Source organism: Gigantopelta aegis, chromosome 3 (assembly GCF_016097555.1).
Source record: "Gigantopelta aegis isolate Gae_Host chromosome 3, Gae_host_genome, whole genome shotgun sequence".
In the NCBI taxonomy this organism is placed as follows: Eukaryota; Metazoa; Mollusca; class Gastropoda; order Neomphalida; family Peltospiridae; genus Gigantopelta; species Gigantopelta aegis.
Window position 1 is genome coordinate 18505507 of NC_054701.1, and position 11720 is coordinate 18517226.

At 36.4% G+C, this 11720-nt stretch overlaps 1 protein-coding gene across 5 annotated transcripts in view; it reads left to right on the plus strand.

The window, feature by feature from the left end:
- LOC121369503 (balbiani ring protein 6-like) overlaps nucleotides 1-7752 on the plus strand; it is a 28689-nt gene extending 20937 nt beyond the window's left edge. The window contains exons 1-3 of one of the 5 annotated variants that reach the window (XR_005957626.1): nucleotides 857-1022; nucleotides 3692-3742; nucleotides 7558-7752. Coding sequence is in view for 2 of the 5 variants with exons in the window: in XM_041494611.1 (XP_041350545.1) it covers nucleotides 3225-3267; nucleotides 3692-3742; nucleotides 7558-7733 (270 nt within the window). In the remaining 3 variants the exon portion in view is untranslated. The other 4 variants (XR_005957627.1, XR_005957628.1, XM_041494611.1 and 1 more) reach the window with 4 other exon arrangements.
- Nucleotides 7753-11720: the final 3968 nt, after the last annotated feature.

The following is an 11720-nucleotide window of genomic DNA, read 5'->3' on the forward strand; positions in this document are numbered from 1 at the left end:
CATTAGAACTTTTCCAGAAACGTTACTTTAAATTAGACTTTTAAAAAAAATATGAATAAAAATGTATAATAATAATAATAATAATAATAATAATAATTAATATTGCTGTGCAACATACAATGAAATATCTCTTACCCAAAATACACCACCCCCCCCCCCCCCCAACAAAAAAACAACAACCCAACAACAACAAAAAACACCACCCAAAAAATGCCAGATTAAACTTTAAGTTACACTCAACGACAGGACATTGTGTCATCATTATATAGCTTCGTACTCAATCAGTTTTAGATATTTTATCGTTATTGCACTTCATTCCACTTTTTAATAGGTACAATTATTTAAATTACATTTTTGTTTTTTTATTTCAAATACGATCAGATGCATTGGTAATCATGAAACTTGCACACAAAGAAGCGACACTGGTCTCAATAATTAAAACTTAATCATTTACAAAAGAGATAATTGAATCTTGAATTTGTTCCAAATATAATTGTTATGGCTTCTGTAGATCTATATATTTCATAGCTATGTATATATTTATATTTACTCTCCCAAAAAGAGACGCACAATGCTTGATTTTATTATTACAGTATATATGACAATTTTACATACAACAATGTACAAATCATAAATATAATGCCATTTTGTTAGCCAAACATATTGTCTTTGTTACAGTCGACAAAGCACAGCCACCAAGAAATAAAAAAAACATAATTGTGCTAATGTGAAACAACAACCAAAAAACGCCCCCATGTGCAAAGCACGTTATCAGTGTGCTCGTTCTACACGTGGAACATGAATATGTGCTGTTTAAAAACGATTTTCGATTACTTGTCCTCATGATTTTGGTTACTGCACATCACGAAACACATGCCGCGACTGAGTGAAGCACAGCGAAACAACCTCATTGGTCGTTTACAAGCAGGCGGATAGCACGTAAAGGACGTTCCGAAGCATCATATTAGGATTGTGGTATCGGTTCCAGTAACATCAAACAACATGTAACCTTGTCAGATCAGGTAGACCACACGTGTGACCACTGTGACCCAGGCTCCGTATTCATAAACGTACTTAAGTCAATGTATGATACTTGTTTATGTTCTTTAATTACGTATTTAGATATCATACATTGACTTAAGTACATTTATGAATACGGAGCCAGGACCGTTATGTATGGGTAATTCATTTACGGCACATGACCACCACGGCAACCTCTACTGCTTCAGCACTACAGGTTTCCGTAGGATATCGGCTCAGACGGTGCAGAACCGACTACGTGAGGCAGTTATCCGAGCCTGTAAGAGGTGTCATTTTGACTGAACACCATCGTTATGCTGCATACTGCATACAGGACATGGATGGATTCGGTGGTGGTAGTGTGATGATGTGGGCAGAATGCAGGAAATTGAATTTCAGGACATCTAGTTTTGACAGCACGTTATGTATATAGTAATATAAAACCGCAAAAGATTCTTGCGACATGCGGCATTGGGTAAGTTTGGAGATTTTGTTTGTTTGTTTGTTTCTTTCTTTGATTTTTAACTTTCTTTTGTTGTATCCTTGTTTAGTGGTGGGTTTTTTGTTTGTTTGTTTGTTGTTGTTTGTTTGTTGTTGTTATTATTAATTTTTTTTTTTTTTGGGGGGGGGGGGGGGGGGGGTTTGTTTGTTTGTTGTTGATTTTTTTGTTAGTTTTTTTGCATTCCTGAATCTACATTCCTGAATCTACATCAGAGGTTTACAGCTTTAATTACTGTTTTAATTACCAGCTTGTTCTATTAACTTTTATCTGTCACTGATATGTAGCCTATTATATGTCAGTTTACATCCGGTTATTCTGAGATAAGATAATCTTTAAACATACGTTTATTTAGCGATATCCATTACCACAGTTACTGCGTAGTATATTATACGGTGTAACATTATTGCATGTACATACTGAAATCCAACAGAAACGCATCACTCGTTTGTTTTTTGTTTTAAATAATTTATACAGAATGCAGTTTTAATGTAAACTGTCTTTAAAATATCAAAAACGAAGCTCCTACATCAATGTCTTGTCAGTTTGACATTGGATTTGCTGAAAGGTACGATTCTTTGTAGACATCACCGGACATAGTACGAGATATGATTTATTTGGAAATCTACGACTTGAACTGATTGCATTTCAGGATTAATTATTAGCTGTTTCCTGTAGTGGCTGCTGTACGTTGAGGAGAGGCAATGAGTTGTAAGGTTCCTCAGTTCTGGGTTGTCCATATGACAAATGTCCATAAGATTCAATGGGCAACATTTCACCATTATCAGACCATCACAGCACCTTCAAAATACACACACACACACACACACACACACACACACACACACACACACACACACACACACACACACACAAATGTCCATAGGGTGAAGTCGCTACCATTGCGCCATTGCCGGACTATCACAACACCTTCAACACACACAAATATCCATAAGGTTCATTTGCCACCATTCTACAATTATAAGACTATCACAGCACCTTTAGCGCACACAACACACACAAATGTCCATAAGGTTCATTTGCCACCATTCTACAATTATAAGACTATCACAGCACCTTTAGCACACACAGCACACACACGTCCATAAGGTTCATTTGCCACCATTCTACAATTATAAGACTATCACAGCACCTTTAGCACACACACACACCACACACAAATGTCCATAAGGTTCATTTGCCACCATTCTACAATTATAAGACTATTATAAGACTATCACAGCACCTTCAACATGCACACAAATGTCCATACGGTTCAATCGCCACCATTCCACCATTAGCAGGCTATTACAGCACCTTCAACACACACAACACCTACATCGCCTTAACAGATGAACAACACGCTGAGAAATGTTCTTCCCCACCTGTCTGCCGATCACCTTCACCCAGTGGCGTAGCGTGGGTTGTCAGCGCCCGGGGCAAGGCGCCCGGGGCAAGGCAAGTATTGCGCCCCCTAACCAGTGAACCAGTGGTGAGGCACGAAGCGCCCCAGTTGCTAAGGGGGGGGGGGGGGGGGGTGTCCGTGGACGTATTGAAAAAAGGTCACCGGTAGGGGGGCGACAGACCCCCCTCCCAAACCCCCATTGGCTACGGGCCTGTATTGCAACATAAAAGAGCACGAGAACTATTCTGTCTCAGAGTTGCATCAGAGATCGGTTGTTACACGTTGTGAAGAATCAGAACCATGCATCGTCTTACAATGTTGGTACTAGTTCTGTCACTGACAGGTTTGTATATCTGGTGATTGTCTTATTTATCAATATTATCACTGACAGGTATGTACATCTGGTGACTCTCTCTTTAATATTTTCTCTGACAGGTATGTAAATTTGGTGATTTTCTCATTTATTTAGTTAACTCGCAGGTATTGTTTTTACAATGACGAACATACATACATTAGCTTATGTAGCAATTAAACGTTCATATTAAAATCTAAAATGTCATTGTAGGCCTGAACTTAGAGTATAGTCAACGGTAATTGAAAAGGCGATGTCGACATATGAATTTAAAACTAACTTCAAACAATTGTTGATGATCATGTTGTTGTTAAAATCATTTGCATGTAAACTTAAACCAGGATTTGAATTTAAAATATGTATGCTATCATATGTTTGCTGTTTTTAAAGTTTCGTCTCTTTGTATTTTGTTTAGTGTTGCTCGTGCTTGGTAAAGATTCAAAACATTCGACAAGTCCCATCCCAGGTAAGCATTATCACTTTGTTCTTAGTCGTTAATATATTCGAAAACTACGTTTCGTTAATACAGATTAACGTGGTATTTATACGGTTTACTAATTGTACTAATGATATTAAATCATCGATATTCTCATGGCTGAAATTTACTTTGTTTTTATTCAATCATTCATTCATTTCAACTTATTTTCGTGTTTATATCCAATTGAGGTTCAAGCATGCCATCCTGGGCACACACACACCTCAGCTGTCTGGGCTGTCTGTCCAGTAGAGTAGGTTAGTTTTTATTAGTTGTTTGTGGTTAGTGAGAGAAAAGAGGGTGTAGTGGTTTTACACCTGCCGATTCAGTCATTAAAACTCGCTGTGGCTGGGAGTCTGTACCGGGACGCGAACCCAGAACTTACCAGCTTTATGTCCGATGGCTTAACCACGATACCACCGAGGCCGGTGTAAAAAAAACGCAGGTCTGTGGAAACCGAGGTCCTAGGAATAGTAGTCCTATCGGACCTCCATTTCTTAGGAACCATAGTCCTATCCGGACTTTCATACATGGTTTCTTTTTTAAGTTGTTTTTTTCCCCTAGGAATTGTATTCCTACCGGACTTAAATTCCTTTTACAGCCCCAGTAACAGAAATACAGGTCCGGCAAATTAATATTGATGTCTATTTGTTATAATTTGCAATCTGCACGAACTGCCAGCATGGATAAGTGTAAGATATTCTTATTAATATTGTGCGTTCAAATCTCTATGTGAATTCTCACATAAATATGTTCAAGTTTGAGTATCAGTTTTGTTTTGTTTTTTAACGAAATAGACACATCAGTGAATATTTGTAATCGTCTTACTTTTTTGTTAGCATACTGAAGCAGGATGAGTATTTTGTTGTTTTCAAAAGTATATAATGCAACTACAGATATAAAATAGACTATATGTTCATGCGTTCAACGCGAAGAAATGTTTTTGTTTTTTAAAAACCCACAATTGCGAAACAATATAGAGTATATGAAAACTGGTAACTTCAAAACATACATCATTTTGTTGATCAGCAAAAGCCTATTTCTAAATACACTAACCTATTTTTAATAATATGTTTTATAAGTTTATGTTTTGACTGTAAGTAACAATCCGAATAACTTGTGTTTGTCTTAATCGTTAATTCCTCGGAATCCTAGTCTGTCGGACGTGTATTCCTAGGAATTTAAGTCCATGGGACTGTCATTCCTGGCACTCCTAGTCCGCTGTAATTTTATTCCCGATGTTTTGCTTATTACATATATGATTCATGAAAATTCCTGAAATGAAACCTTGAAAACTATATTTAGTTCTACTACTTAGTACTAGTAACTAGTACTATGATGCCGTTACTATAACATAATACAAATAACAGGAACAATAAACATGAACAAAATGGTCTTTTACAAATGAACAATTATAAATAGCATCAAAACACTTGAAACTGATTATTACTGACTGCCTTATAGCAGTTTTGACTATCAACTGTTCTGAAAACTTCACCATGTAATCCCACCATTTCTACTCAGAATATTAGTTCTAATCCACGGCAATCCATATATATCCATACATATATATATATATATATGTATAGACACACACAAACACACACACACACACACACACACACACACACACACATATATATATATATATATATACACACACACACACACACACACACACACACACACGCATATATACATATACATATACATATACATATATATATATACGTACATACATACCCATACATATATACTAATGTCCAAAAGAAACTTTGCATGCATAAAATTTGAAAAATTGATAAATAGTGTTGCTAATCGAAAATAACCAATTTAAAAACCACCTTACAAACACTTAGCATGTATCATGAAGTGCATTGTGAACTTTATGATACTTCATATCCCACCATACCGTTTGTTGGTTTTCTATATTAATTTTTCAAGCCTTGTACAGTTTCTTTTGGACGTCAGTATTTACACCACTTGCAAGACATCCAGGTGATCAGTCGATTCCTCAAAACTGCAGTGAAATTTGTGGACACTAGAGATATCCAATACACCATGACGTTTGTATGGGAGTTAATGAAACTTACTTTAATAAACTATTTGCACAAACTAGACACATTCAAAAGTAACTTAACTACGAATTTAAATGTGTTAATGGAATTTTGTCGTCCAGGTTTACTGATACCACTTTAAGCCATTCTACACTTTTTGTCTTGATATATAATGCCATTGAATGACAAAGAATTGTTGAAATTTGTTGTAATAACTAGATCGCATGATCAATAATTGTTTTGCTATATAAGACTCGAAGATTCATGTTTTGTTTATCAGGATCAAAATACGCCGCTTCTTATAATTTCCCGCTTCTTATAATTTCCCACAAAGCGTTCTAAACTGATGAAATTCAGTGACGTCACGTAATCCTATGACCTGCAATAGTGTCAAAATCATATTAATAAAAAAAAAAGGAAAAACAGAAAGAAGATAACTCAGAACATATATTTAAACTGAACAGTTACTGATTACCTCCAAATGCATTCTTTATTTGTAACATAAAATCAAGGGAGTTCCGAATTCAACTGCATTTTGATGTATCATGTACTTTCTAAATCTGTGAGATACTCCTTTTACAAAAATCTACGAGTACTGACTCTGTCTTTGTGGCATTTTCGGACTTAAACTCAGTATGAATAAAGTTGTTATCTTTTTGTGGCAGGACAGCAAAGAGTTTTGTCACAAGTTTGTGGTATATATATATAATATATATTTAATATGTAATTTTTGACCGGTAACATATGTTTAATGGCAATACACTTAGGAAATGACACGTTTAATAGTATAAATCAATTAAATGTGTTAACAATTTATGTAATGAAGTAAAAATGTACATAAATGTTGCAAAATATTTTCCTCCTAAAACTGCCTACATACCTCACTTAAATGTCGAAGCACATTCAGCATCGGACATAAGTTCAAGTGTAATGCCCAACATTAGAACATAAGCATGACATATAAAGTACTAAGAACCCACATAAGTAATTATTATAATTATTTTTCACTAATAGATTTATACATATATCTAATAAATTTTGCTTTGTCGTTGGGTTTTTTTGGGGAGTTTGTGTGGTTTTTTGTCTTGTTTTCGTCTTTTGGGGTATTTTTGTTGTGTGTGGGTTTTGTGTGTGCGTTTGTTGTGTTTGTTGTTGTTGTTGTTGTTTTCTTTCTTTTTTCTGTTTTTTGTTTTTAAGGAGGCGAGTTATGTGTTTCTTTCTGTGCCTGCTGTAATGTCATTTGCATCATACTTGTCAAAATCGTTTGTAAATACAAACCACTGTAATCTGCGATTCGTGTAAAGTATTACATGTTTATAAATGTGAAATTGTGATTTTAAATTACACATATGTACATGAATGTATACATACTGTAATAAAGTATGTATGTCTTCTGATAACACAGACTACTGTAGGAATGGTATACCATCAAGGAAAATGAATTAAAGGAACATTGCAAAAAGGATTTACGTATTTCAACCATTATACTCCATGTTATGAATAATTTAAATCTTCATTACACACACACACACACACACACACACACACCCCACACACACACACAGACACACGGACACACTTACACACACACACACACACACACACACACAGACACACACACACACACACACACACACACACACACACACGCACGCAGACACACAGACACACCCAATCAGTTTATTATGTAGTTCGTATTCATATTTGGCACTTTATCAGTTACATGACTAACTTTGTGTTTGTTTATAGCTGGACTTCAACGATCGGAGACAGAATCCAAACATTTCTTGGGAAGTATGCAGAAACGTAAAGTGAGAAAACGCACCTTGGGAGAAGGAATAATTTATGATCACCCGCCACCAGGGTATGCCCCCGAAACTTCCGGGACCTCGGACGGTGTAGGGAATAGGAACAAAGGGCAATAAAATGAATATATAAACCTAATTGTGTTGTACAATGTTTGTTAATTTTGATAACAACACCTCTGATCCAAATTGCAATGTACTGCATTGGCGTAGCCAGCATGGGGCAGACGAGGCGCTTGCCTCGTCTGGAATTTCCCCAGATATATTTTATTTTTCCCATGATACTGATATTTATTTTACAAGTCTGGGTTTGTCTAGGTGTTTTTTCCTCTCTGACTATGCCCCAGTATTGAATAGTGAAATCACCGAGGATGAAACTAGTCATGCAATACACAAGCTAAAGAAGGATAAATTATGATGGTTTGACAATATTTTTAATGAATATTTTATTTATTGCACAAACATTTTAATGTCATGCTTACTTTCATTGTTCATTGGTATTTTTTTTAGCTCGGGAAATTTGTTTCAAAGCTGGGCAGCAGGTTGCATTTTACCTGTTTTTACGAAAGGTGATAATAACGATGCAGACAACTATAGAGGGATCACCCTAGTGAGCTGCTTAGTAAGAGTGTTTACATCCATATTAAAGGCACTCAGTCACAGACGGTTGACCTAATTAATGACCTAACAAAGTATTATCTGAAAATATACACATCTGATTTGTCGCTAAAAGTACTTTATTTAACCATCTACATAACTACCATAACCCACTTATTATTGAGATTTTGTAATAATAATTGAATTATGTCGACGGTCCATAATTCAGAAAAAAATAGCGGTTCAATATATAGCGAATTTGTCATTAAAGGGAAGGTGTCATTCGACTGCTGCAGTGCATATTTCAGCGATAAACAGGGCTCAATAACATAGGTGACATGACTAGTCATTTTATTTTTCAGAAATTGATGCAAGGATTTAGGAAATCAGTTAAACGCCATGACGCTAGAGCCCCGATAACAATGGAACTACTTAAAACCTTGCCCAGGACCCTCGATGTAATTTGTTTCTCCAATTATGAGGCGGAAAAGTTGAAAGCATTTTTTTTTTTATAGCATTTTTTTTTTGCATTTACGGGAGGTGGTGTTCCCAACGGAAGCCGATAGCCATAAGCCCCTTGGGTTGTGTGATATCACAGTTCGGTCAAGTTATATGGAAGTCACTATTAGGCGGTCCAAGAGTGATCAAGATGGTCATAGGACAACTCTTAGATTATCTCAGTTAGAAAATGACCAGATGTGCCCATTTCAAGTTATGCAAACGTATTTGCACATTAGAGGTAATAAGGGTGTTTATCTGTTCCAGCATTTTAATGGGAAGTGTTTGACTCGGTCCCAATTTACTAAAATCTTAACATAAGCAAAACATTGTTTTGCATTTGGATGTTAAAAACTTCAAGGCATATTCATTTAGAATAGGCGCCGCAACAGCAGCTGCTATACAGGGGGTTTCTGCGTGAAAATATTCAGCTGGGCGTCTACTGCAGGTCTCCGTTATATTAGAATTCCATGGATTGTATGCATTCTTGCTGACTGATCAGTTAAATTTTGCAGATGTATGGATGGTGGGCTCGTCCTTGGTTTATTGGGTGCACAGAAGAAGACTTGTTTGCCCTCCTTGTCGACACTTGGGACTCCACAAACACGAGAATAACCTGTTTTAGCAGAAGTGGGATGAAATGGGCAGAGTTATTGCCATTCATTAAACAAAAACAGTTACGGTATTCGGTTCCCGAAGTTTTGGTAGTGCATCTCGGATCCATTGACCTAGTTTGCTGTAAAGGGTGGGAGCTAGGCCAGATGATTACGCAGGATTTAGATAAGCTTCAGGGCATGCCACACACTAGTTTTGTATGGTCAGGAATTCTTCCCCGGATCAGGTGGAAGGGAGAAGATGAATGGATTGTAATTGAAAGAAAAAGAGTAAGAATTAACAGATATGGAGTTACTTGGGTGGGAAGGAATGGGGGTTTTGGAATTAAACATGAAATTACCCCTCACAGATCCAGATTTATTCAGAGGAGATCGGGTCCATCTGTCTGACATTGGAAATGACATCTTTCAGGAAAGCTTGGAGAAGAACCTTAAATGTGCTGCTTGAGATAAATGTTAGCTTAATGTTAATAGATTCCAGGTTTGATTGATTGATGGGTGGATGGGGTGTCCTCCTATGGACGAGTCCTGGGGCGGAGTTGTGGCGGCTTGGCACATTAATCTCATTCGCAGCGGACTCTCGTTTAGGATTGGGAAGCCTTTGGTAGCTTGGTTATAGGTGCCTCTAACCTCCAATCTGCATGGGTATAGCTTTTTATGCACATGGGGGGGGGGGGGTGCACCGAGTGGGCCTTGGAAACCCAGAGAAGGGTACGGCTGTTGTTGCCAGGGCAAAACCCTTTGGGATGGGCGCGCAGTCGGTGCATAGCCGCCATGAATCCGTCATACGGATTCTTTCACGCAATCTATACATGTAAGTGTAATAAATGCTATGCCAGTGTAATTCCAATCGAAGGTTGTATTTTTTTTTGTGTTTTTTTGTTGTTGTTGTTTGTTTGTTTGTTGTTGTTGTGTTTTTTTGTGTGTTTTTTTTTGTTTGTTTTTTTTTGTTTTTTTTTTTGGGGGGGGGGTATTTGTATAGTAGTGATGCCTACATTTTGGGTTTGTTGTGACAAATCGAATTCTGAAAAATAAGAAGCGGATATATTGCTATGTTGTAGACTATAAAAAGGCTTTTGATTTTGACAGACAGAATTTGTGGTATAAACTCATTTAACAAGGCACAGTAGGAAAATTGTTGACTATTATAAGATCTCTATATGACAATATGAAATGCTGTGTGAAATATAACAACATAGTTTCGGAGTATTTCGTTTGTAAAAATGGTCTATTGCAAGGATACGTTTTATCACCAATATTGTTTTCTATGTACGTTAACGATTGCGAAATGCAGTTCATATCAGCAATTGTCCATACGTTGAAATAGAAATGTTAAATATATATTTTACTAATGTACGCTGATGATATGGTACTTCTTTCGGAAACGCCAGATGATTTACAATCAATGTTTGAAACGTTTTGACATGATCCTAGCTTGTTATTCATGAAAATAGTGTTTTGGATAATGTGGATAATAAAGAAATTATTACACTCGCATGTGAATCGTACTGATTTTACGAAACTCGTGTCGGGTAATACAATAATCCTGCCACTCGTTTCGTAAAATCAGTACGACACACAAGCTCGTATAATAATCTCTATATACGAGATTGTGTGTCGGACTGATTTTACGAAACGTGTGTCAGGATTTTTGTACTGCCCGAGCGAGAGCGAGGGTAATAAATGAATCCTGGCATGAGTTTCGTAAAATCAGTACGACTCACACACGACGCGAGTGTAATAATTTCTTTATTATCCATATTATTATTGTTGTTTTCTTTATGAATAACATGACCCAACTCAAAATGTTTCAGCCACAACTAGGAGACGACGAAATGACGTCATATTTCAAATGCACAGTCTGAGCTAGGATCGGGGGAAGCAACGTCATGTTATGGCGTCGCTTCCCAAAATTGCGTCATTACACTTGTCAATACACGTGTACTTCGTATGATTATTATTGACTCGGTTATGTTGAACCACGTGGATAATAAACGAATTTAATTATCTTCGATTATTACTCTTTTATAATAAAAAAGTTTATTGTGCGCAAAAAAGACTTGCTGAACAAGGACGTAAATCCCAATGTTGGATCACAAATATTTGTAATAAGAATGTTTTAACACTGAAACAATGTTAGCTGTTTTTTATACTTATGTCAATAGTGTTCTCAGTTACGGATCTGAAATCTGCAGATTTCACTCAGTTCACAAAATTGAAAAAGTGCATAGAGAATTCTCAAAAAGAGTATTGGATGTACATAAAATAACTTTTAAATATTGGCTAAAATTTGGTAGCACCAGTAACTGACTGCATTTTAAAAGCTATATATGAAGAAATGTATCAGTTTGGAGATATTTGGTTAATGAAATTAAACAAGAATTAGATACGCTTGGAC